This window comes from Pan paniscus, chromosome 19 (genome assembly GCF_029289425.2).
Source record: "Pan paniscus chromosome 19, NHGRI_mPanPan1-v2.0_pri, whole genome shotgun sequence".
Lineage (NCBI taxonomy): Eukaryota > Metazoa > Chordata > Mammalia > Primates > Hominidae > Pan > Pan paniscus.
The window spans coordinates 53,200,399-53,227,053 of NC_073268.2; the positions used below are offsets into that span (position 1 = coordinate 53,200,399).

Sequence of the window (26,655 nt, forward strand, 5' to 3'; positions counted from 1 at the left end):
TACTTAACAGTAGGTATTGTTTTGTTACTTTGGGACTGCAGCTGAAACGCTATCTAAACTTGAAAAGGGTGGGTGGGTGGAAGTCCAGCACAGAAGAGGGTCGAGGCTGAGGACAGCAGAATGGAAGCTTTCTGAGCAGTGGAGTGAGAACAGCCAAACCCCTAGGATCCTACCTCATGGCAGGCTTGTTTGGGATGGAAGACAGAACATCTGCAATCTGCACTAATTTCTTAAGGATGGATACAAGTGTCAACCAAAAATATTGCACATAGTTTCAGAGGCATGTAAACCACTGAGAAGGTTCAGGAAAGCATAACTACGGATGAAGATGATTCCCCAAAGTTCCTTCAGGAATGGAGAGAAAGAAGTTGATGTTGGTAATTCAGGAGTTACTAAGAGGAGGTGGAAAAATCCTTAATCCTTTCCCTATCCTCAGTGGGCAGACTTTTAAATGAACAAATCTTCTCATAGATGTGTCTGAAGGATCTAGTAAAGGTATCACCTCTTCATTCTTCCCAGTACAATGGGTGCACTTCATTACCTGGGTAAAAAAGGAAGGAAGGAAGAAATCCTGCCATAGGACTTGGGTTGTTTGTCTAGAACACAGCAGTGTTTGCAAATGGCCCTTCCTGCCCACTCAGACCACTACTCGGAGCCACAGCATGAGCCGTGGATGAGCTCAGGGATGACCTCCGGACTCAGTGCTCCAAGGGGAGGCCTATATCCCTCACAGGCCTGGAAAAATGCAGAAGGTATGGGCTCGCATGCTGTTGAGGGGAGAGCTGAAGAGAGTGGAATGGCACGTACGGCAGGAAGGACAGCACAGCCCCACGGCCTCCTTCACTTGTCCATCAGCTCAACCAAGGCCATCAGCTCAACAAGACCACAGTGAGCATCTCCTCACATGACAGCAGCTGGGCTTGACCACAGCCAGCCCTTCTGATGCCTTGTTGAATTTCAGGATTGAGGAGACTGTTCTGACTCATCTCTGGGAATGAATTATTTTTCCCTTTAAGTCATTGGGCCAACTTTTTAGGGTTCCAAAGCCCTGACCTTCCTGAATGGGTGGGTTGCCCCTCTGTACACAGTCCTGGGATAACAGATTTTAGATATCACAAGTGCCCACTGGCTACTTTCCCAAATACCTCTACCTTAAGGCTTCCCCTAACATTCAATCTCAGTAACATACAGTACATATGTCAATAAAATTAAAGTCACTTCTTAAGAACAGAAAAGGTTTCCCATTGCTCGTCTCGTCTCACTGAAGGGCTTCACGTTCTCTTATGCTGCCCGCCCATGGATATGCAGCCTCCAGGTTGCTTTGCTCCTGGGGGTTATGATGCAATCTTGTTTTTAAAGCTTTTCCTTTTGTATTCGGAGTAAGTCTTGTAAACCACCAGAAAAATGCCAAATCCCCAAAGCCCTAGCCATGTTTGTGGGCTACAACTGATGCCAACCTATTAAGCTTTTAAAACATTTAAAAAAACAAAACATCATACACACACACACACACACACACACACACACTTTGGCACGTGAGCCTCGAGTTATTTGAGCATGTTCATGTTTCCCACCCCTTCCCCTGTCCCAACATTTCAGAGTCACTGTTTTCAGAGAACGACGACCCCTTCTGCCTCATGGAAGGCTGCCGCCAAGCATTGCTGTTTTGAGTAGCAAAAGGAGGAGGCACAAATGCTAAACTGGCCCCAAAAACAGTTCTTGTGTTGAGCACTATAATTTAGGCAATGCTGCAAAACTTTTGTACCAGGATGACTAGTTTCAAAACTGCTGGTTGATTAAATATACATATACATATAGATATCGATATAAAAATTACTAAGTCAACATTTGCTGTTTTCAATGTGAAAACGATAAAATGTAATTCTGAATAATTGTGCATTTGCCATAGGGTCCTCGTTAAAGGGACCATAAAAATAATTTTGTAATAAAAAAACTCTTATTTTTAAGTTTAGTATTGCCCTCAAGTTCAAAAGTTTGGAGCAAATGTACTGAGTAAGCAGGACTGGAATCTGTTCCTGCCAGGGATCTGGAAGCCTTAAATTTAGTGATCCCTGATGGCAGGCCCAGGGAACCTGACAGCCACTCACTAGCTTTGCACTGTTAACAGTACAGGGCTCAGCAGCGCACGCTGACCCGTGACACAATCAGCACTGAAGACTGAGGCAGCCCAGCAGGGACTGGAGCCTCCGCCTCTCGTGCCCTTGGTGGCCGATGCTGCGGCAGCTGGCCAACTCCCTGCACAGAGCTCTGGGGGGCACAGAGGTGCTGGGGCTCTGCCTTCTCTTGAGCTACCAGACAAAGCAACTGGTGGGGGGTGGGGGTCTAGGGCCTGGGGACCACTGAGCACCAAGGCTGAGGGTGATCCGGGAGCAGACCTTCTACTCGGCTGGAGGTGGGACGGAGGAAGGAATGGGCATTTCAGTGATGTAGAAGTTAGCTGTGCAGGAAGGAAAAGTGAGTTTAAGGTAGCTTAAAAACAGGTGAAGACCAAACTGCCACTGAGGGGAGGAAGAACGAAGACTGCTCCCTCCACCTGCCCCACGGGCCAGCCATGCTCCTTGGATTCTGTGGGTTAACATTCATGCTTTGTGATGCGAGTCTGCTCGTGAAGAAACAGGAACACACTTCTCCTGGTTCTGGCAGGTACACAATTTTCTCGGCAAAGTTCTTTTTTGCCAAGTTCAGTTTTATTTGGTTGCTGTTCTGAACCGTTGTCACCGGAATTCATAGATGGGTGCACTGTGTTCAGGAACATGGGTTAGATTGAGGGACTGATACCTGCAAGGGGGAGGAGACAGAAACGGTAGGTAGTCATCTAATGCACCCTGAGCAAGGGACATTAGTAACCCCTCAAAAAGCAGAGCACCCAACAAGTCACATACTTGGACTGAAATGCACATTCATTTTCTATTTCTCAAGTTGAACCTAGTTTGATTTCATTCATTCTTTCTTTTTTTGGTTAATCCTCCTGAACCATGCACAAGATGAATGTTTTTTTTCATTCTGCTCTAAACATGAAGTTAACTATGGTAGGTTTTATAAAAAGGAGACCTCAATAAGCTGTGGGAGAAGATGGAGACCCACGCCCAAGCCCTAACCTCACCGGCTGCTCTGCCCTCTCCTGCTGTAGCATGTAATGCCAGGCTGTCATATCCTAAGAACTTTATGGCTAGCATAGGCATAAACTGATTCTCATGGTATCTAAAGAGAGCGTAGAAAAATTCATTTCACTACTGCCTTAAACTGTATTTTACCTTTCATTTAAATTTTCTCACTTTCCTAGGTACGGTATTAGGCTTGGAAAACATTAGTGATATCTGAGGTGTTTGCCTCCCCTGTTGGCAGGTGCTCCAGGGAGTCATGCAGAGGGAGGAGAAATAGGGGCAGACAATCTACATGCTGGGATGACAACCTCGGGCACATTTAGAGTCAATGTCTAGCATGTTGGCTCTCCCCTACTTGTTTCATACAGGAGTGTGGAAGAACGTAGGAAAAAGCGGCTTATTTCTTACCAAAAACAAATTATCAGGAAAGAAATATGCATTAGCCATCAAAAATATGCAAATTAGAACTACAATGAAATACTGCTTCACATCCACTAGGGTAGCTATAATTATAGAGACATGATAACAAGTGCCAGGGAGGATGTGGAGAAACTGGAACCCTCATACACGCCGGTAGGAATGCAAAATGGTGCAGCTGCTGTGGGAAACAGTTTGGCAGTTCCTCATAAAGTTAAATATAGCAATACCGTATGACCTAGCAATTTCACTCCTAGGTATATGTCCAAGGAATTGAAAGCAGGAACTCAGATATACCCATGTTCACAGCAGCATTATTCACAAGAGCTAAACAATGGAAGCAATCTAAGTGTCCACTAAATAATGAATGGATAAATAAAATGTGGTATATACCGGCCGGGCACGGTGGCTCACACCTGTAATCCCAGCACTTTGGGAGGCCGAGGCGAGTGGAACACCTGACGTCAGGAGTTCGAGACAAGCCTGGCCAACATGGCAAAACCCCGTCTCTACTAAAAATACAAAACTTAGCCAGACATGGTGGCAGGCGCCTGTAATCCTAGCTACTCGGGAGGCTGAGGCAGGAGAATTGCTTGAACCTGGGAGGCGGAGGTTGCAGTGAGCCGAGATCGTGCCACTGAACTCCAGCCTGGGGGACAAGAGCGAGACTTTGTTTCAAAAAAAAAGTTGTATATACCTGTAATGGAAAATTAATTGGCAATAAAAAAGAAGTTCTGATACATGGTACAACATGAATGAACCTTCAAAGCATTATGCTAAGTGAAAAAAGCCAGAAGCAAGGGCCATATTTTGTAGGATTCCATTTATATAAAATACCCAGAATAGGCAAATCTATACATACGTAAGAGAAAGACTAGTGGTTGCCCAGGGCTCAGAGGGGATGAGGAGTTTGGGATAATGGCTAAGGGTATGGGGTTTCCTCTTATGGTGGTGAAAATGTTCTAAACTTGATAGTTAGACAACTCTATTAATATAGGAAAGATCACTGACTTGTACACTTTTTTTTTGAGATGCAGTCTCACTCTGTTGCCCAGGCTGGAGTGCAGTGGTGCAATCTCGGCCCACTGCAACCTCCGCCTCCGAGGTTCAAGTGATTCTCCTGCCTCAGCCTCCTGAGTAGCTGGAACTATAGGTGCGTACCAGGACGCCTGGCTAATTTTTGTATTTTTAATAGAGACGGGGTTTCACCATATTGGCCAGGCTGGTGTCAAACTCTTGACCTCGTGATCTGCCCACCTCGGCCTCCCAAAGTGCTGGGATTACAGGCGTGAGCTACGGTGCCTGGACCAAAGCTGTTATTTATTTATTTATTTATTTATTTATTTATTTATTTATTTTTGAGATGGTGTCTCGCTCTGTCGCCCAGGCTGGAGTGCAATGGCCCGATCTCGGCTCACTGCAAGCTCCACCTCCCAGGTTCACGCCATTCTCCTGCCTCAGACTCCCGAGTAGCTGGGACTACAGGTGCGACCAAAGCTGTTATTTATTTATTTATTTATTTATTTATTTATTTATTTATTTATTTATTTTTGAGATGGTGTCTCGCTCTGTCGCCCAGGCTGGAGTGCAATGGCCTGATCTCGGCTCACTGCAAGCTCCACCTCCCAGGTTCACGCCATTCTCCTGCCTCAGACTCCCGAGTAGCTGGGACTACAGGTGCCTGTCACCATGCCTGGCTAATTTTTTGTTTTTTAGTAGAGACGGGGTTTCACCGTGTTAGCCAGGACGGTCTCGATCTCCTGACCTCGTGATCCACCCGCCTCGGCCTCCCAAAGTGCTGGGATTACATGCGTGAGCCACTGCACCCGGCCAGCTGTTATTTTTAAAAAGGATTATAAAAGTTTTACAAACTTGCGTGAAAACCATCACTGAAAGCCTAAAAATCGTGGCTACAGGGCTGGCATTTACTTGCAGATATAATTTCGTTACCACTGAACAAGGAATCTAGGGTAGGATCACTTCACATATAACAAAGTGTTAAATACCGGAAAGAAAGAATTTTTACCTTCAGAGAGGAAATCAGGCATTTTATCATATGGTTTGCCCTCCGGGGACAGCAAGGTGCTTAAAAAGCAGCAAGGAGGCAGGAGAATCCCTCAAAAGGTGGCAAAAGTTAGCATTTAGGCAGAGTTCAGTCCTTTACTATTGGTGACACACTGGACAGGACTGTCCACTCACAGGCCCCCAGGTCACGAGCCTTAAATCAAGTGCATGTCGGACCAACTCTAAGGAATGCAGCCACAAAATTTAAAAAGCTGCTGACAGCAAAATTCACATTGTCCAGTACTGGATCAATTCACATTTTAGTTACTAATTCAATTTGCAAGGATTAAATAAAAACCAGCAAGATTGAGATAAACATTGCCAAAAATACAGTATTGCTTAAAAGTGCTTAGAAATGAGTTCTTTCACCTATAATTCATTTTCATCTCATTTACTCTGCTCTGTGCATAGGGATAAGGCCTTATTGTGAGCAACTGAGATCACTGAAATAAGCTCTCAGCATCCAAATAAAGCACAGAATCTATACAGAGACAGGCTAAGATGTTGCTTTTGGGTTTGATGAGCCAAGGGAGAGCCAGCTGGGCAGCAAGCCCTCCCCGTGGCCTCTGTCCTCAGAGGTCCTCACCATTCTGAACTCCTATGGTAGTAGTAGCCCTCTATGGAGGCTGCTGACTTCTGAAAGCAGATGTAGTAGAACCCGGCAAAAGAAGCACCACTGATGTCTTTGATCGTGTGATCTGGGACCAGAAACTGTTCCTGCACACAGATGAAGAGGGTCAGTAACAGATAGCATTCTCTGACCACCCACGGGGCCTCCCTGTTAAGCATCAGGGGGTTCTAAGGACCACTCGAGAAAAATATAGGATCTCATAGTCTAACCTAGACTTGCTGGGTGATGGCGGGCCTGTGGGGTCTCAGCCTGACTTCTAAAAAGCGTCCATGTGCTCCTGGAGTATTCTATATACTAAAGTGACAAACTGTGTCTTGAGCTCACTAGGATCAGCAATTCAGAGAAGGTACCATGGCCGAAACATCTAATATATAAATCAATACCTACTCACCTGCCTGTCTGCCTGCCTCTCTATCTTTCAGAGACCACAGACAATCAACCTGGGAAGAGCGAAGTTTCTGCTCCAGTTCTCAGAACTGTCAACAGATGCTTGATAACATCTAGAACAGTGAGTCGCTTCTGTAGGTCTGTGGACCATTCTGAGTGCAAAGCAGTTGCCAGTAGCCCCTGTGACACCCCCTCCAAGAGCTTGACGCCTTGTCAAAAGCAGTCAGAACGGTACTGTTCTTTACCAGGGACCTTAGGAGAGAGGCAAGCTTGCCACCTCTGCTGGAACTGAAAGCTGGAAACCCAGGTCCTGGCACCTACTTTCCCAGAGAGATGAGGTCAGAAGCTCCAGGGCCTCAGGTGGTCTACTAAAGGACCACAGATGAGCCACCCTGAGACATTCTTTGGAGGCAAAACAAGCCCATTGCTTTTTAAACAAATTTAAGACACTCTCCCATTCCTTATTCAACTTCTAAAATTGTGGCTTTTAAAATTAATTTTAAAATTCAGGTCGGGTGTGGTGGCTTACGCCTGCAATCCCAACACTTTGGGAGGATGAGGTGGGTGGATCACCTGAGGTCAGGAGTTCGAGACCAGCCTGGCCAATATGGCGAAAACCCGTCTCTACTAAAAATACAAAAAATTAGCAGGGCATGTTGGCGGGCTCCTGTAATCCCAGCTACTTGGGAGGCTGAGGCAGGAGAATTGCTTGAACACGGGAGGGGGAGGTGGCAGTGAACCGAGATCGCGCCATTGCACTCCAGCCTGGGCAACAGAGTGAGACTGTCTCAAAAAACAAACAAACAAACAAACAAACCCAAAAATTAGCCAGGCGTGGTGGTACGCGCTTGTAGTCCCAGTTACTCAGGAGGCAGAGGCAGGAGACTTGCTTGAACCTGGGAGACGGAGGTTGCAGTGAGCCAAGACTGTGCCACTGCACTCCAGCCTGGGCAACAGAGTGAGATTCCGTCTCAAAACAAACAAAATTCAAACAATAAACTTCCTTTAACAGGTTGTTTAGTTGACATGTTTCCCGCTAGATGGCAAGCTCGTGAGCATACTGTTCCCTGTTTACTCTCTGCATCTGGCAACCTACTGGAAGAGTGGTGATCCCCACTTCTTTTTTTTTTTTTTTTTTTGGTGAGACAGAGTCTTGCTCTGTCACCCAGCCTGGAGTGCAGTAGCGCAATCTTGGCTCACTGCAACCTCCACCTCCTGGGTTCAAGTGATTCTCCTGCCTCAGCCTCCCGAGTAGCTGGGATTACAGGCGTGCACCACTACACCTGGCTAATTTTTGTATTTTTAGTAGAGACGGGGTTTCACCATATTGGCCAGGCTGGTCTCGAACTCCTGACCTCGTGATCTGGCTCTCTTGGCCTCCCAAAGTGCTGGGATTACAGGCATGAGCCACCGCGCCCAGTGATCTCCATTTCTTTTTTTTTTTTTTTTTTTTGAGATGGAGTCTTGCTCTGTCGCCAGGCTGGGGTGCAGTGGCATGATCTCAGCTCACTGCAACTTCCATCTCCCAGGTTCAAGTGATTCCCCTGCCTCAGCCTCCTGAGTAGCTGTGACTACAGGGGCATGCCAACATGCCCGGCTAATTTTTCGTATTTTTTAGTAGAGATGGGTTTTCACCATGTTGGCCAGGATGGTCTCAATCTCTTGACCTCATGATCTGCCTGCCTCAGCCTCCCAAAGTGCTGGGATTACAGGTGTGATCCACCACGACCGGCCGATCCCCACTTCCTAAAGTGGTTAGCTATGCAAAATAAAGACCAGGAAAGGCAACTCAATATGATTCATCTTTATGAAAGCTGACAAGATTTCAAGACAAAACGACTTTTTCCCTGCAGACTGGGGACTAGGGGTTGGTATGTTCTCAAAGTTATTTAACAAACTGGCTTCCTGATTTTGCTATTCTGGGGCTGTAAATATCACGTTATCAAAGCAGGGAGCACAAATGACCTCGCAGCTAAAAGCCAATCCATCAAGTCAGTCAGGTGGGGCTCTCTGAGGTCTGCTGAGTCAAAAACCCGTGTTCCATTCCCGGTCCCTCATTTCCTGAGCTGGAGGGAAGTAGAGGAGGTGAGACTTTCCTGAGCTCTGGGAAAAGGATGTGGTGGAGGGCACCTGGCCCACGGATGGTGTTTAAGCCTGTAGAGGGATCTGGGTACAACTGATGACTAAGTTCAAAGCAAGTTTGGCTCTGCCTTGAATCCACAGAACACTTGGAGTGATTCAACTTGGGGGTTCAACAAGATTCTTGGGTGGGAGAAAGGAAAGGGAGAAGACAATGTTAGAGGCAGCCACCTAGGCCCAAATCCACTTGCTACCCACCAAAAGCACAGCGAGGAGGAGCTGTCTGGGACATCAGCAGTTAACCAGTGCGTGCCCTGGAGCTGGGCCCACTCTTTATAGGCGTGCAAAGACCCTGCCATGAAGACTTTGCCATGACAACCAGCTGTGACGAGCACTGGACATGGGGAGCCCTTGGTTAGAGTGGATATGTAGGTGCAATACAGGGCCTGGCTTGCTGGGAGTCTGGAGGGCCACCTGGTGGGAACTTACCTTCCACCTCATGAAGACGTAGTCTCCATTCTTCAGCTCTTCATAATCAAAGTCATCTGAGTTAAATGATTTTGCATACTGATAAAAAGCCAGAAACTTGCCCTGAAAGCAGAAAAGAGAGTGTGCCAATTGACTGAGAGAAGGAGAGGCTGCTCTCAGAACTATGCTTATGTGCCCAGGTAAACTCACCTTCCCAAGGCATGACAGCTAGGGACGCGGCTCCCAAAAGGGCAGCTAAGACCAAGTAACAGATGGGGCCCTATGGTCACCCCATTGAATGCAGACTCAACCCTGGGGCAGATACCTGGACTCCAGCTGGGGCCCCACTGCCCTACACCTGCCTTGTTAACATGGCTGAGGAAAAGGCCAAAGGATGGGAATGGTGAACAGACAGACAAAATAAACAGACGAAAGCTAAGAAAAATTAATGAGAAGACCTCTGCAAGTAAATCCAAAGTAGCAAAAAGAGCCATGCAAAACAGTTTAGAAACAGCCTGCCCAGTCTCAGAGAAGCGGGCTTTGTGAAGCTTGTGTCTCTGCATGATCTAGGGGCTTGGGCCAGCTAGCTAAGCAGACACTAGAAACACATGATAGCCTTGTCCTTCGATATCTGTGAGAGATTGGTTCCAGGACCCCCATGAATACCAAAATCTGCAGATGCTTAAGTCCCAGATATAAAACAGTGCAGTATTTGCAGATAACCTACACACATCCTCCCCTATACTTTATAGCATCTCTAGATTACTTATAATACCTAATTCAATGTAAATACTAAGTGAATAGTGGTTATACTGTATCGTTCAGGGAAAAATATCAAGAACAAAAAATCTATACATCCGCTGGGTGTGGGGGCTCACGCCTGTAATCCCAGCACTTTGGGAGGCCAAGGCAGGTGGATCACAAGGTCAGGAGATCAAGACCATCCTGGCTAACATGATGAAACCCTGTCTCTACTAAAAATATGAAAAAATTAGTTGGGTGTGGTGGTGGTCGCCTGTAGTCCCAGCTACTTGGGAGGCTGAGGAGGAGAATGGCGTGAACCCGGGAGGCGGAGCTTGCAATGAGCTGAGATCATGCCACTGCACTCCAGCATGGGCAACAGAGCGAGACTCTGTCTCAAAAAAAAAAAAAAAAACTATACATCATCAGTACAGATGCAATTTTTTTTTTCAAATATTTTCAAACTGTGGCTGGTTGAATCCACAGATACAGAACCCACATATATGGAGGGCTGACTACATTTACAACAGGAGATTAGGAATAGGTTACAAAACTGTATTTTATGATCCCATTTTTTAAAAAAAAGACAAAAAACAAGTATACACCGTATACCCAAAAGAGATTCAGGAAGAGGTTAACAGCTATTTTAGTTTTAGGTGTTGCCATAGATGACTCCTTTTCCTCCAGCTTTTCTATTTTTTCAAATATTTTTAAACAAGCATGTGTTAATTTGATAAGAAAACATCTTAAATAAAAAATCAAGATACAGAGATATTAAGTCATAGATTTTGTCACATAGATTTATTTTATTATTATTTTTTGAGACAAAGTCTTGCTCTTGTTGCTCAGGCTGGAGTGCAATGGCATGATCTCAGCTCACTGCAATCTCCGCCTCCCAGGTTCAAGTGACTCTCCTGCCTCAGCCTCCCGAATAGCTGGGATTACAGGTGTGTGCCACCATGCCTGCTTAATTTTTATATTTTTGGTAGAGATGGGGTTTCACCATGTTGGCCAGGCTGTTCTCGAACTCCTGACCTCAGGTGATCCGTCTGCCTCGGCCTCCCAAAGTGCTGGCATTACAGGCGTGAGCCACCACACCTGGTGTCACATAGACATTTTTATCCTATGTAGACTGAATATATGGAATCTTGACTTTATAGTACCACTATAATAGCAACTTAAATACCACTCAGGAAAATCTGAGGATGCAATACAATATCTCTGATTCTAGTTTATAATGAAAAAATGACAGCCTAGGTGAAGTGTATTAGACATTGTAAATCTCAGACAAACCCAGGTGCAGTACAGAGCTCCAGGAGTCCCACGTGGGAACCTGGGAGTCCTCCATGAGTGGTGAAAGTTAGGGGAAATGCTGAGTACTACAAAAGCAGCCACAAACTGTTGGAGGAGGAAGCACTCCATAGGTTCAGCTCCCTGGCTCAACCACACCTCACATGCCAGTACCAAGGGTGGCCTTCTTAGTTCCTCTCTCACCCAAAATGTTTCAGTCCAGTCTAGCAGAGTCTGCAGATCCAGATATCTTCCAATGTTCTAATGGAAGTCAATGGGAAAATTAAGAGTTGCTTTCCAAGTATTTAATTTGTAGTCAACCTAGCCTAAAACTGAGTGTCACTGGGCCTCAAAGACTTTGCTTTTTGCAGGACCAATATGAAATGGAAAATAGAGTTGAATGGGAGAGAGGCTGTGGTTTACTACAAGGAAGAACCTTCTACTCTGGGACTGTACAGGAGAGGAAGGAGCCATCTCGTGAGGCAGCAAGCCATGCAGGAAGAGCCTAGCCCTGGGCAGGGGTGGGCGCAGATGGTACTAGGGAGCCCTTCCAACTCCACCTGCTGGTGGCCAGCACCTTCATACACCACTTGGGCTCCCCCAACCTTCTGGATACTCAGGTCTTGTGCATTCTCTTGTATCACAGAGAGACACAAATGACTGTCTAGTTTTTAGTGTCCATTTGCTACAACAATCAAAATGTATAGAATTCAAAAAACGCTTTAAAAAGCTCAAGTTTAAATTTAAATTTAACTGAACCTCAGTATTTGATAGATCTCCTTTTTTTACTCAAGTGAAAAACAGCTTGGGGCTGGGCATGGTGGCTCACGCCTGTAATCCCAGCACTTTGGGAGGCCAAGGCAGGAGGATTACTTGAGGCCTGGAGTTCAAGACCAGCCTGGCCAACATGGCGAAACCTTGTCTCTACTAAAAATACAAAAATTAGCCAGGCACGGTGGTGCACGTCTGTAATCCCAGCTACTTGAGAGGCTGAGAGATGAGAATCACTTGAATCTGGGAGGCGGAGGTTGCAGTGAGCAGAGGTTGCAGTGAGCCGAGATTACGCCACTGCACTCCAGCCTGGGTGACAGACTGAGACTCTGTCTCAAAACCAAACCAAACAAAACAGAACAAAACAAAACAAAAACCCCCATAAAAGAAAAACCAAAAAAACAGGTTGGGTGCAGTGGCTCACACCTATAATCCCAGCACTTTGGGAGGCCAAGGCAAGAGGATCACTTAAGATCATGAGTTCAAGACCAGCCTGGGTAACATAGGGAGACTCTGTCTCTACAAAAATAAAAGAAAATGAGCTTGGTGTGGTGGCACGTGCCTGTAGTTCTAGCTACTCGGGGCGCGGAGGTGGGAGGATTACTTGAGCCCAGGAGGTTGAGGCTACAGTGAGCTATAATCATGCCACTGCACTCCAGCATAGACGACAGAGCAAGACCCCAACTCTAAAAAATTTTTTTTTTAAATAAAATAAACAAATAAAAAACATTAGTAAGCAAAGCAACTGATCTCTAGTGAGGTGAACTCAAGACAAGGGTCTGCGGGAGTTCTCTCCACAGACTGCTATGCCAGAACCAGGGGAGAGTTTAGATAGCCAGGTGTGAGAGGCAATGGGAAGAACGAGTTCTAGAATCTTTGCTACTGACACAGCCATTTCTGGTTGGTTTATGGAGGGTAAACCCATTGAACTTCTTCAATGTTAAACAAAAATTCACCATCACCATGGTCAACTAAAGCAAAAGGCTATTAGACAGGTTGAGAAAATGATTTTTTTTTTTTTTTTTTTTTTTTTTTTGAGACGGAGTCTCGCTCTGTTGCTCAGGCTGGAGCGCAGTGGCACAATCTCGGCTCACTGCAAGCTCCGCCTCCTGGGTTCACGCCATTCTCCTGCCTCAGCCTCCAGAGTAGCTGGGACTACAGGTGCCCACCACCACGCCCAGCTAATTTTTTGTATTTTTGGTAGAGACGAGGTTTCACCGTGTTAGCCAGGATGGTCTCAACCTCCTGACCTGGTGATCCGCCCGCCTCGGCCTCCCAAAGTGCTGGGATTACAGGCGCAAGCCAACGCACCCAGCCAAGACACTGATTTTTGAAGACATGGTACTTATATGACAACAAATGAAAAGATCCCAGGACACTAACTGTCTTGAAGCATTCACTACTGCTGAGTGAGAATGCTCTACACTTGACAGTTAAAAAGGGGGGCAGCAGGATTTATAGTGGTGTACTTAAGACAAGACTATACTTGTCTGTCAGCAGCCAGGATAAAAAGAAATGATGTGGCTCTGCCCTGATAAGCCAGCGGGCAGGCAGATTCCCACAACATCATCTCCATCTCATGCCAGCCCCGAAGCCGGAGGTCATCATTGCATGTTTCACAGGGTTTTCCCCAAGCAGAGGTGATTTGAAAGGAACAGTGGACAGAAGATGGACAAACAGGTGGGAAGGATGGGGGGACACTGTTAAGATTCTGATAGCTGAGCAGAGTTTTGGCTGGAACTCTGGGGTTGCTATCATCAGACAACCATTTGCTATTTAAGCAGCAGGTCAGATCGTATTTAAACTGTCCTCATAAGGAAGATGGAATAACTGAGGTCTGTGTGCAGTGCAACCTTTTACTTGGTTGCAAAGCCCCAGTAATCCTCAATAAGGGACAAGGTCTCTGGCTCCCAGCATTTCTTCAATTCTCTAGCAGCCCTTGGATGACCCAGCACAGATCAGATTTACTCACCCAGTGTTTCCGATCAACATCTTCATCTGCATCCCACTTGCGAGTTAAGAAAGGGTGTTTTTTGCTGATTATTTCCCCTTCGAAGAAGGTTGTAAGGGTTGGATACTCCTATGGTAAAAACCCAAATATCAAAATAAGATGTTGAGTGAGAGTTTTTAACCTTTTTACAAAGGAAGAATAAACTTTGCTTTAACTTCTTTCCAGTACCTAGACACTGCTACCTGACAATCCAAACCAGAGTTAGATCGCAGCCAGTTTGCCAACAGGCTGTGGCAATGGACCTGAATCTAAATCACCCAGAGAATGAAGGGTTTCCTGGATTTTGCCAGCAGCAGACAGCCCTTCTTTGACTTCAATTGTTACATGCTAGTCTCCTAGAAAATAATTTGGATGTTTCCACAAATAAATTTTTAATATTCTAGCATACAAAGCAGATCATAACTTGGTAGATTTTACTTTCCAAGGTTAGACCCAAAGAGGCTCCAAAATCACTGTGTCTACCACTAAGGCTCCCTCAAGCCACTGGTTCTCCAACTGGCTCAGTCATTTGTCCCTTTTACACCAATTCTCCAAGGTTCCAGGGTGGATTTTGGGGTAGAATACTTTTTTATTTTTCCTGAGACAGAGTCTTGCTCTGTCGCCCAGGCTGGAGTGCAATGGCACAATTTCGGTTCACTGCAACCTCCTCCCACACCCTGGGTTTATGTGATTCTCCTACCTCAGCCTCCCGAGTAGTTGGGATTACAGGTGGCTGCCACCACGCCCACCTAATGTTTGTATTTTTAGTAGAGACGGGGTTTCGCCATGTTGGCCAGGCTGGTCTCGAACTCCTGACCTCAGGTGATCCACCTGCCTTGGCCTCCCAAAGTGTGAGGATTACAGGTGTGAGCCACCGCACCCAGCCTAGAATACCTTTTATTTTGGCCAGGCACGGTGGCTCACGCCTGTAATCCCAGCACTTTGGGAGGCTGAGGTGGGAGGATCACCTGAGGTCAGGAGTTCAAGACCAACCTGACCAACATGGAGAAACCTCATCTCTACTAAAAATACAAAATTAGCCGGGCGTGGTGGCGCATGCCTGTAATCCCAGCTACTCGGGAGGCTGAGGCAGGAGATTGCTTGAACCTGGAGGCGGAGTTTGCAGTAAGCCGAGATCACGCCATTGCACTCCAGCCTGGGCAATAAGAGTGAAACTCTGTCTCAAAAAAAAAAAAAAAAAAAAAAAAAAGTAAATACTTTTTTTCAGTGTTCTACATGTTCAGAGAAACTTCTAGTAATGAACTATACAAATGGTCCCTGAAGGTAGTCTTAGAATACCTTGATACATAGGGATACGTTTAATTCTGTCACATGAACTAAGAACAACTTATATGAGGAAAAACATATGAACTAAAAACAATTTATATGAGGAAAAACATATGTAAATCGTGTCTGAATGTAAAAACCACACCGTTGAAAACGTAAGCAAGAAGCCGTGTGCTGGCGTGGGTGCTTTGTTAATTGCTCTTTGTTCATGCGTTAATAAGTAGGCACCAATGATTTTAAAAAAGATTAATAAGACAAAAAGTTAACACCGTAAAAAGTCTACAATTTCTCTGCATTTGTAGAAACCAACCAAGCACCCACCTCTCAGGCTACCTTGCCAAGCCCCTGGTGTCTGCCAGGAGCATGGTTATGAGAGTCACTGGCCTGGAAAACCACAGATTACAGTCCTAACGTCAAGGACTGCAGAAGGCCCACGTTTTTCCTTCAGATCAGATGTAAGCCCCTCTTATTCTGCATCAAACACCTCATTCTGATGGCTTTGCCACATCTACCAACCTGGCCTGCATGTAGTATAGGACCTTCCTGAGAGAGGCTGCCACAGTAAAAGCCACTGGCGCAGAGGCTCCCAGGAAACAGAACGTCACCACCGCTGCAGGTGGCTCAGGAGGCCTGCTTTAGGATGACACCAGGGAGGGGATCTGTTTCCTTAACAGTGACCTTAAAATATGATAAATCTAATACTGCCCCAAACCCACAACCCCCCTATCCTAACACTGTTGCTGGATTCTTCACATAAATATTTAAATACATAGACTGAAAAAATGAGAGAGGAGAAATTTTCCTAAATGTAAACCTAATTTTTAAGGTATAAGCTAACTTTTTTTTTTTTTGGGGGGGGGGAGGGACAGAGTCTTGCTCTGTTGCCCAGACCGGAATGCAGTGGCGCAATCTTGGCTCACTGCAACCTCTGCCTCCCGGGTTCAGGTGATTCTCCTGCCTCAGCCTCCCAAGTAGCTGGGATTACAGATGCATGCCACCACGCCTGTCTAATTTTTTGTATTTTTAGTAGAGACGGGGTTTCATGGTGTTAGCCAGGATGGTCTTGATCTCCTGACCTCATGATCCACCCGCCTCGGCCTCCCAAAGTGCTGGGATTACAGGCATGAGCCACCGCACCCAGCCGGTATAAACTAACTTTTAATTATAATCTGTTCTAGGAAAGACTACTAAGGAAAAAAGTTCTCAATAAATCAGCACCTGCATTTGAGATTTTAAACTAGAAGCTTTTTTTTTTTTTTTTTTTTTGAGATGGAGTCTCGCTCTGTCGCCCAGGCTGGAGTGCAGTGGTACAACCTTGGCTCACTGCAAACTCCGCCTCCCGGGTTCAAGCAATTCTCTGTCTCAGCCTCCCGAGTAGCTGGGATTACAGGTATCCACCACCACGTCTGGCTAATTTTTGTATTTTCAGTAGAGACGGGTTTCACCATCTTGGCCAGGCTGGTCTTGAACTCCTAACCTCGTGATCCACCCGCCTCGGCCTCCCAAAGTGCTGGGATTACAGGCATGAGCCAACTACAAACTGTTTATATTATTTTTCCAAGTTTCAAGCTTTAATCTTTTTTCTGAACTTCCTTGAAAGGGATAGGATGAAATGATAAAGAGGTTTTAATACAAGGCCAAGCCTGGTGGCTCACACCTGTAATGCCAGCACTCTAGGGGGCCAAGACAGGAGGATCACTTGAGCCTAGGAGATCAAGACCAGCTTGGGCAACATAGTAAGACCCGGTCTCTATTTTAAAAAAAGGGAGGGGTGGGGAGGAGGTCCTAATATGATTAAAACACTTATGGTTTAAATCACTAGTTTTCTTAATGAATAATTCTGCATTGACTTCTTTGTAAACATACTTTAGGCAGTATATCAGGGTAACTACAGGGTACCCTCAAACTTTGAGAATTAAATAAAATAAATACCTAATAAATGAGATTCAGTGTGTACAGAAGTCACTGAAAAGATAAAATATTCTCAGAGCAGGAACAGGAAATTCAAGCACTTTATTACAGCCCAATGAGGGGTAATTTATAGAGCGGACGAAAAACCATGTCAGAAGAAAGGATATCGAGAAATGAGTAACAGAGGCAGCAAAAGCAGGAGTGGGCATCCCTTGGTGGGTCTGGCTGTTGTCAGACATTTAAGTCCCCCAACTAATCCTCCCACTGATTCCAGGCTCACCCAAAACTGTGTGGTGATAGGTACCACGACTTTCCATGTAGACCTGTCTTCTGGGGGATTCACATTCAATTGGCCGATAAGTCAACAGGAACTTCTGGAACATACAGGAATCTCATTCTCTGACAAAAACTGGCACTTTTGTTTTTGTGAGTTTTGGTAGGTGTGACCTGTCTCCCTAGTTAAGCACAAGTCTAGCACAACTTCAGCTGGAGCTTCCAACCCTTCCAAACCCAAGTAATGAGTAAGTGGGGGGCCTGCCCATGGCCCCCAAAGGCTGGGCTCCCAGGTACCCCCTGAAAGCTGCTGGGTTCCCCGGAAAGGTCGCCTCTCTTGACTGACGGATGGCTCAAAAGTGCAAAAAGAATGTTATTTCATATTTATTCTTTACATTTCTAGAATTTCACTTCCGGAAGGCATGAAAACAAACTTTAAAGCTCCGTTTTGCAATGTGGCAATTCCTCAAAGAGTTAAAAACAGAACTATCATTCGACCCAGTAATCCCATTATTGGGTATATACCCAGAGGAGTATAAATCATTCTACTATAAAGATACATGCATGCAAATGTTCACTGTAGCACTATTCACAATAGTAAAAAGTGGGTCAACCTAAATGCCCATCAATGACAGATTGGATAAAGAAAACGTGGTATATATACACCAAGGAATACCATGCAGCCATAAAAAGAAATGAGATCATGTCTTTTGCGTGAACACGGGTAGAGCTAGAGGCCGTTATGCTTAGCAAACTAATGCAGGAACAGAAAACCAAATACCGCCCTTATAAGTAGGAGCTAAATGATGAGAACTCATGGGCTCAAAGAAGGAAACAATAGGCTCAAGCCTGTAATCCCAGCACTTTGGGAGGCTGAGGCAGGCAAATCACCTGAGGTCAAGAGTTCAAGACCAGCCTAGCCAACATGGTGAAACCCCATCTCTACCAAAAGTACAAAAAAAATTTAGCCTGGTGTGGTGGTACATGCTACCTGGGAAGCTGAGCAGGAGAACTGCTTGAACGTGGGAGGCAGAGGTTGCAGTGAGCAGATATTGCACCACTGCACTCAAGCCTGGGCAACAGAGCGAGACTTCATCTCAAAAAAAAAAGAAGGGAAGAACAGACAATGGGGCCTACTTGAGGGTAGAGGGTGGGAGAAGGGAGAGGAGCAGAAGAAATAACTATTCAGTACTAGGCTTAGTACCTGGGTGACAAAATAATCTCCACAACAGTTACATAGGTAAACCGTGACATAAGTTTATCTATAGATCAAACCTGCGCATGTACACCCAAGCCTAAAATAAAAATTAAAACAAACAAACAAAAAAGCTGTGCTTGTTTGTGAATGTGAGGTAGCTAAGAGGCCATTTATCTCCTTTTTTTTTTTTTTTGACACTTATCTCCTTTTTTTTTTTTTGACACGAAGTCTCACTCTGTTGCCGAGGTTCGAGTCCAGTGGCATGATCTGAACTCACCACAAACTCTGCCTCCTGGGTTCAAGCGATTCTCTTGCCTCAGCCTCCTGAGTAGCTGGGATTACAGGTGCCTGCCACCATGTCCAGCTAATTTTTGTATTTTTAGTAGAGATGGGGTTTCACCATGTTGTCCAAGCTGGTCTCGAACTCCTGACCTCAGGCGATCCAGCTGCCCTCAGCCTCCCAAAGTGCTGGGATTACAGGCATGAGCCACCGTGCCTGGCCTATCTCCATTTTAGTAGATACTTTTCCATATTGTATACGTGAGGAAGGCAACTACTATGACTTAAACCCAAATTATAGTTTAATTAAAATAAATTAAAAATTTGATATTTTTGCCAGGCACGGTGGCTCATGCTTGTAGTCCCAGCAATTTGGGAGGCCAAGGTGGGTGGTTCATCTGAGGTCAGGAGTTCAAGACCAGCCTGGCCAACATGGTAAAACCCCATTTCTACTAAAAATATAAAAATTAGCCAGGTGTAGTGGCACATGCCTGTAATTCCAGCTACTCGGGAGGCTGAGGCATGGGAATTGCTTGAACCTGGGAGGTGGAAGTTGCAGTGAGCTGAGATCACACAACTGCACTCCAGCCCGGATGACAGAGCAAGACTCTTCCTCAAAAACAAAAAATAAAAATAAAAAATCGATATTTTAACAAACATAAATGGAAAAGAAAAAAACCCAAATACAGGTACAAAATTTATTCAAAGATTCATTGTAGTTTTCTGCATTTTACTATTATCTACGGCAACCATATACTAGACTTATAATTTTAAAAGTTATCAGGCTGGGTGCGTTGGCTCACGCCTGTAATCCCAACACTTTGGGAGGCCAAGGAGGGTGGACATTTGAGGTCAGGAGTTCGAGACCAGTCTGGCCAACATGGCGAAACCCTGTCTCTACTAAAAATACAAAAATTAGCCAGATGTGGTGGCATGCGCCTGTAGTCCCAGCTACTCGGGAGACTGAGGCAGGAGAACCCATGAGGCAGAGGTTGCAGTGAGCCGAGATGGTGCCACTGCACTCAACCTGGGCCACAGAGCGAGACTCTGTCTCCAAAAAAAAAAAAAAAAAGATTATAAAGATTATTTTAATGTTTTACATCGACTAAATTTATCCTTTTTCTTTTTCTTTCTTTTTTAAAGGGGGGGGGTTGTTGCTTTGAGGGAAGTTACGCTTATTTTTTTTTTTGTCTTTTGTGTGTGTTTTTTTTTTTTCTTTTTTCTGGAGAACGGGGTCTCGCTATATTGCCCAGGCAGGTCTCGAACTCCTGGGCTCAAGCTATCATCCCGCCTCTTAGCCTCCCTGAGAGCTGGGATTACAGGCGTGAGCCACCGCGCCCGGCCTACATCGACTAAATTTAACACCTGTTACACAAAATATACAACACAATATATTGGAGTGTTTTATAAAATAAGTATAATTGTTAGAATGGCATTCCAGTTCACAATACCCTACAGGTGTGGTGATCCAGCAACAGAATACTGCCTCGATTGGAATGACTGCTGTAACCTCTTTCATTAACATGAAGCCTAGCCAAATAATCCGACTTCCCTCTCTTCTACTTCACACCCCAGGCTCCATGACCCACTGTATACATTTCCTATTGCTGTTGTAACAAATTACCATGAACTTGGTGGCTTAAAATAATGCAGTTTACATTACTTACAGTTTTTGATGTCAGAAATAGGAAATGGGTCTCACTGGACTAAAATCGAGGTGTAAGCTAGGCAGCATTTATTCTGGAGGCTCTAGGGAAGAATGCTTTCTTTTTCTTTTTTTTTTTTTTTTTGCCTATTACAGCTTCTAGAGGCCACCAGCATTCCTTGGCTTGTGGGCCCTTCCTCCCTGTTCAGACTCAGCAAAGGCAAGTATTGTCCTCCTCATGTTGTCTCGCTCTGACCTCCTCTTCTCCCTCTCCCTTCCTCTCCCCAGGGCCCCACTTCCAATGACTGCCACCTCCCAGGGAGGGGCCAAGCTCAAAGGTGAAGCAGCCGGGCTCGGTGGCTGACGCCTGTAATCCCAGCTCTTTGGGAGGCTGAGGTGGGCGAATCACCTGAGGTCAGGAGTTCGAGACCAGCCTGGCCAACATGCTGAAACCCCATCTATACTAAAAATACAAAAATTAACTGGGTGTGGTGGCGTGCACCTGTAGTCCCAGCTACTCAGGAGGCTGAGACAGGAGAATTGCTTGAACCTGGGAGGCAGGGGTTACAGTGAGCTGAGCTGGTGCCACTGCACTCCAGCCTGGGAGACAGAGTGAGACTCCGTCTCAAAAAAAAAAAAAAAAAGAAAAGAAAAGGTGAGTGAGGGAGGCCAGGGGTGAGGCTGGCGTTGGCCCCCGTAGTCATTCACACAAACGGCTCCTTTCTGAAGACAGTTGATTGCAGGCGTACAATGAGTGGTTAGAAGACAAGTGTCACCAGGAATAAAGTGGGAGCAGGCTGGGGCAGAGGCTGAGTGGCCAGTCATCTCTGTTGGCATCTCACTCAAGACATGGGCCGGGAGCTGAGGACACTGGAGACCACTTTGTTTCCTCGTTGCTGTCAGGGGCCTCTGCTGCCCTCCCCACCCCCACTGCCCCTGTCAGCTCCTCCACCTCTAGGAATGGGGGTTTCCTGCATCCGCTCTCCAAGGCCAAGCTCAGGGGCTTCCCATGAGATTCAGCCAAAAAGGGCACAGGCCTTTTCTATCCCATGGGTGCCTGAGGCCAGTATCAGGTGTTGGTCCCTGGTCTCCCCCATCTGCTGGGACCTTTCTCTCCTGCCAGGCTGTTTTGTCCTCAGCGAGGCCTGCCAGGATGACCAGGTGATGTCACCCAGTCCGCCTGTTCCATCCCCTGGCTCCTCCTCAAGCCCTCCTTCCACAAAAACCACGGGGATTTCAGGAATGACCTGGAAAGCGACGCCACCTCTGCAGAAGGGGCCTGTTACGCTGGGCCAGTAAAATGAGCGCCTGGAAAGGGGGGTCCCATCGCCCCTTTCTTGAAGATGCTGAGGGTCACCACAGAAGGAAAAGGCAGCAGCCCTGGTCCCCAGTGTGAGGAAAAGACCAATAAGCTGGCATCACTCTCTGCCACTCAATCTGACTTCATAAAAGCCACCAGGGGCCATTTCTGGGTGGGGGAAGAGGCAGGTAGGAAAAGCCAAGTGCATCGGGCTCCCGGGCCTCAGCCAGAGCCCAGGCTTAGTGGCACCTGAAGCCAGCCCTGGTGCTGCTGCACTGTGCACACTTTATAAAATGGGGCCAGGCGCGGTGGCTCATGCCTGTAATCCCAGCACTTTGGGAGGCCAAGGCGGGTGGATCACTTGAGGTCAGGAGTTCGAGACCAGCCTGGCCAACATGGTGAATCCCCTTCTCTGCTAAAAATACAAAAATTTTCTGGGCGTGGTGACGGACACCTGTAATCCCAGCTACTCGGGAGGCTGAGGCAGGAGAATCGCTTGAACCCGGCAGGCAGAGGTTGCAGTGAGCCGAGATCGTGCCATTGCACTCCAGCCTGGGTGACAGAGCGAGACTTTGTCTCTTAAAAAAAAAAAAATGGACCTTGTGCCAGTTGTCTGGAGTGAACGTCCCCTGGCTGCCCCATCATGTCAGTGGAGAACACAGAGCCAGGCAGGCCCTGGGCTGGCAGGACACCCCCTCGTCTCCTGGGGGATTGAGAGCTGTGGGTGGGGGCCAGCCTGGCAGCAGGGCCTCTGAGCTGGCTGGAGATGTTTATTAATCCTGAGCTCCGGAGCTGGGGCCTCTCCGCTGAGCCTGCGCCTGCATGTGCACGTCTGTCTCCAGACCCATCTGTCCTGGCCCAGCTCCTTCCCTATCTGGGTGTGATCGCCACCGCGCTCCCCTGGGCATGTGGGTGTAACAAGTCCAAACCTTCTGTGGGAGTCGGGCAGGCTCGGCCCCACCCTCAAGGCTGTGCCCTTTCCTCCCAGACTGGTTATGCAAGAGCAGGCATGAGTGTGGTTTTTGTGGGTGCATGCGCGGCAGGCCTGGGGCCGGGCCGCCTGCTGCCTCACCTGCAAGGAGTGGCCTCCCAGAAACTCCCTTCCCCAATGCCCAGCCGCCCCACCTTGCCAGACTTAGCTGACCAGCCAGCAAGGACGCCCGCTGCCTCCCACCTGCCCTCCTGCCCTCCTTCACCAGCCAAGCCCAGCCTGAGCCAGCACCTGCCTTTATGACCATGTTCAAGGGACTGAGCAAAGGCTCCCAGGGGAAGGGGTCCCCGAAGGGCTCCCCAGCCAAGGGGTCCCCCAAAGGCTCCCCCAGCAAGCACAGCTGGTGAGTGGGACTAGGGGATGGGGAGCCAGGGAGCTAGGGTGGGGGTGGTGCCAGGCCCAGGTCCTTGAGCCACCTGGCGGCGGCCCAGAGCCCAGGACCAGCCCCGTGCTGGCATTTGGTGTCCCGAGGCCAAAGGGCCCAGGGGTGGACTCTCTCCCTGCCTTGGGAGCCGCAGGCCCAGGCCGAACTTCAGCCCTGGCAGGAGGCAGGGGATGGCCTGGGGCTCCCTACATCCTCTAAGGGGGCCTGTGGGCCACAGATTGATGCTGCTCAGCGGGAGAAGTGCCGGACAGGAGCCTGCACTGATGACCTTCTCTGCCAGAGGCTGGGACACAGGAGAGCCTGGTTGTGTGACTGCAGCTCTGCCCCAAGGCTCTGCTTGGCTGGGATGACCCCTGGAGCCTGGGTGCAGGGCATGAGGACTGAGGGGGTGGGGTGGGATCCCTGGGGTAGGGACGCAGGGGCTGTGCTGCCTCCTGCCTAAGCCAGAGCCCTCCCCAGAGTTCTCACCCAGGGCCTTGTTGTATTGAAGAGTTAGGGGTTCATGGCCGGGCGCGGTAGCTCACGCCTATAATCCCTGACTTCAGGAGGCCAATGCGGGAGGATTCCTTGAGCCCAGGAGTTTGAGACCAGCCTGGGCAACATAGGGAGATCTTGTTTCCAGAAAAAAATAAAAATAAAAAACAGCCAGGTATGGTGGTGGCTCGTGCCTATTGCTTGAGCCCAGGAGTTTGAGGCTGCAGTGAGCCATGATCACACCACTGCGCTCCTGCCTGGGTGACAGACTGAGACTCTGTCTTTAAAAAAAAAAAAGAATCCTGGTGCAATACCTCATGCCTGCAATCCTACCACTTTGGGAGGCTGAGGCGGGTGAATGACTTGAGCCCAGGAGTTGGAGACCAGCCTGGGCAACATGACGAAATCCCATCTCTATAAAAAATATATAAAAATTATCTGGATGTAGTGGTGCATGCCTGTAGTCAGAGCTACTTGGGAGGCTGAGGTGAGAGGATCACTTGAGCCCAGGAAGTCGAGGCTGCAGTGAGCTGTGATCACTCCACTGCACTCTAGCCTGGGTGGCAGAGCAAGACCCTGTCTGTTAAAACAGAACAAAATAGAGCTGGGGCTTCCTTTTCCAGTGGGTGTGGTGCAGGGGGCACTGGGCCTCCCTTGGACCACCCGGTTCTCTGGGGCCCAGCCTCAGCTCTCTGTGGATGGATTGGGTGGTGCTCCTCCCACTCACTGGCTTCAGCTCATCTGCAGAGGAGGCGGCAGCCCACCTGGGTCCAGGGTGTCGAGATAAGCTCAGGGATGAAAGGCTGGTGTGGGAGTGGGGGTGCCCATTACCCCGATAGGGATCAAGGCACCAACAGACACCGAGGCTGGGCATCTGGGCCGACGGGAAAGACATTGGTTAAGACTCTCAGCTAACACTCTCACTGAGTGACCTGTCCTCCCTGGGGCACCTGAGCCCCACCCAGGGTGGAGTGTGCAGTTCCTGGTGGGAGCAGCCATCCCAGGAGGCGGGACCTGAGCAGGAGCGCCCAGGGCCCAGCACCTACAGCTCCCACTGTCCAGGCAGGCTCCCCAGCAGTGCGCTCCTGGCCTGGGGCAGCTCGGTCCTCAGGGCCCTGTTGGCTCTGGATCACCTCACGTGCGATCCACTCATTTGACATGAACTTACTGAGCACTTACTGCATGCCAGGACTGTTCTAGGCACTGGAGATGTCGCTATAGACAGAACCAACAGGCCCCTGCCTTCAAGGCACTAGCCCTCTAGTGGGATAAAAACTAACACATGCTGGGTGCCGACTCTGCACCAGGCCTGCACTGGATGTTTCAGACAGATAAATTCAATTAATGCTCACAATAGCCCTAAGGCATAGATATTTTTATTAAAATCCTGCTTTACGAGTGAGGAACCTCAGGCACAGAGAGGTTGAGTAACTTGCCCAAGGTCACACAGCATTAATGATGGAGAAAGATGAAACCAGGCTGTCTTGGCCACAGAGTTCTTCCAGACTGCTGTGCCTTCACCAGCACTGTCCCGTTGCCTGGGGGGGCCCATCCTTTGACCCAGTTCAAGGCTTCCCCTGCCCCAGGATAATGATCCCCCATAAGGCACTGTGCTCATGAGGCTTGGACCAATCTGCCCTCTCTTAGGTCTGCTTGACCACGTGACCTCCACAGAGTGACTGCATGCACACAGCAGGTGCTCTATGGAGGCTGCAGGGCGAATGCACAGAAAAAGCCTGGGGTGGAAGCAAGGTTTCCCCTCCGTCCCTGACCACGTAACTCAGAGCAAGTCAGGGCCTAATCTGGGCTTTGAACCCTCAACTCTGGAGAATCTTAGGGTGCCCAGCAGTCTCTTGTGCCTGCCTCCCCTCCCCGGCTCTGACAGTGTGAGGCTCCTCTAGACGGCTACTGAAGCCCGCACTCTGGCAAAGCTCCCCGGGGTGGAGGAGGTATAGGGGAACACAGGGCTGGAGTGGGAGGAGGTGGGGGTGGGGGGCATGCTGCTGCCTCCCTGCCCCAGCCAGCCCAACTGCCCCTCCCAGGGCCCAGCCAGGCTGGCTCAGGTACTAGTGGCTGAGCCGGTGATTCACCGGCTCACGGAGGGGAAGTGGCAGGCAGCTGGGTGGGGTCGGGAACTCACTGCCAGCACAGCTGGCTGAGGCTGGGACACCAAGGCCGCCTGCCCCCCAGCACCACACAGACCTGAGACCCTCACCTTTTGACCCCTCATGTGGCGGGGCAGTGCTAACACCCCCAACCAGGACTAGCTCACAGAGCCTCCTTCAGAGAGAGACCCCAAAGTCAGGGCAGTGAGCTAGGCTCTGGGGGCAGTATGGGGTGGAGGGAGGGCAGGGGATGCCACCTGGATGGGGCACAGAGGGGCCTCTTCCACCGAGCTGCCCACTGTCCCCTCCACCCACCAGGGCTGCCACCCAGGAGCTGGCCCTGCTCATCTCCCGCATGCAAGCCAACCCCGACCAGGTGGAGCGGGGCATCCTGGAGACGCAGAAGAGGCTGCAGCAGGTGAGGCCCCGGGCATGGCAGCAGTTGGCAGGGCGTGGGCAGGCTGGGTGACATGGGAGGCTCATCATCAGGCCTGGCACTCCCTGAGTGCCCCCTGGTGATGGTGAAGATGGGACAGATGACATTTGTCCTGCACCGCCTGTCCCCTCACACACGGTGGGAGAGAGGGCTCAGCTTCCTTCTTTGCTGGGCTCCCCTGTGTCCTTGTCACCTGCCCCACGGACGCCCTGGGCCTGACCCTGTGCCTGGCGTGGGCCTCGAGGTTGGCCAGCATAGCTGGGGCCCCAAAGGTGGGGCTCAGGCGCACAGTGATGGGCAGCTGGGGTGTGGGGGCTCTGGGCCCTGGCGAGTCTGCCCATCCCCTGCCCCCAGGACCAGCTGAACAGTGAGCAGAGCCAGGCCCTGCAGCACCAGCAGGAGACGGGC

The 26,655-nt window shown here is 48.5% G+C and overlaps 1 protein-coding gene across 1 annotated transcript; it reads right to left on the bottom strand.

Moving 5' to 3' along the window:
- Positions 1-2,689: 2,689 nt before the first annotated feature.
- Positions 2,690-24,866, bottom strand: LOC129394511 (glucose-induced degradation protein 4 homolog). Its single transcript, XM_055102217.2, has 6 exons — positions 24,753-24,866; positions 24,471-24,509; positions 13,946-14,053; positions 9,193-9,294; positions 6,193-6,323; positions 2,690-2,799 (listed from the first exon to the last, which is right to left on the bottom strand). Exons 1-6 carry the CDS (start codon positions 24,864-24,866, stop codon positions 2,736-2,738), a joined length of 558 nt encoding a protein of 185 aa, XP_054958192.1. The 3' UTR covers positions 2,690-2,735.
- Between the last annotated feature and the right edge of the window lie 1,789 nt (positions 24,867-26,655).

Coding starts and splice junctions, on each gene's coding strand:
- LOC129394511 (XM_055102217.2), bottom strand. CDS start 24,866: ATGTCAAATGAGTGGATCGCACGTGAGGTGATCCAGAGCCAACAGGGC. Junction 6,324..9,192: donor ACGTCTTCATGAGGTGGAAG/GTAAGTTCCCAC, acceptor ATCTGTGTGCAG/GAACAGTTTCTGGTCCCAGA. Junction 2,800..6,192: donor TACCATAGGAGTTCAGAATG/GTGAGGACCTCT, acceptor TCCCCCTTGCAG/GTATCAGTCCCTCAATCTAA.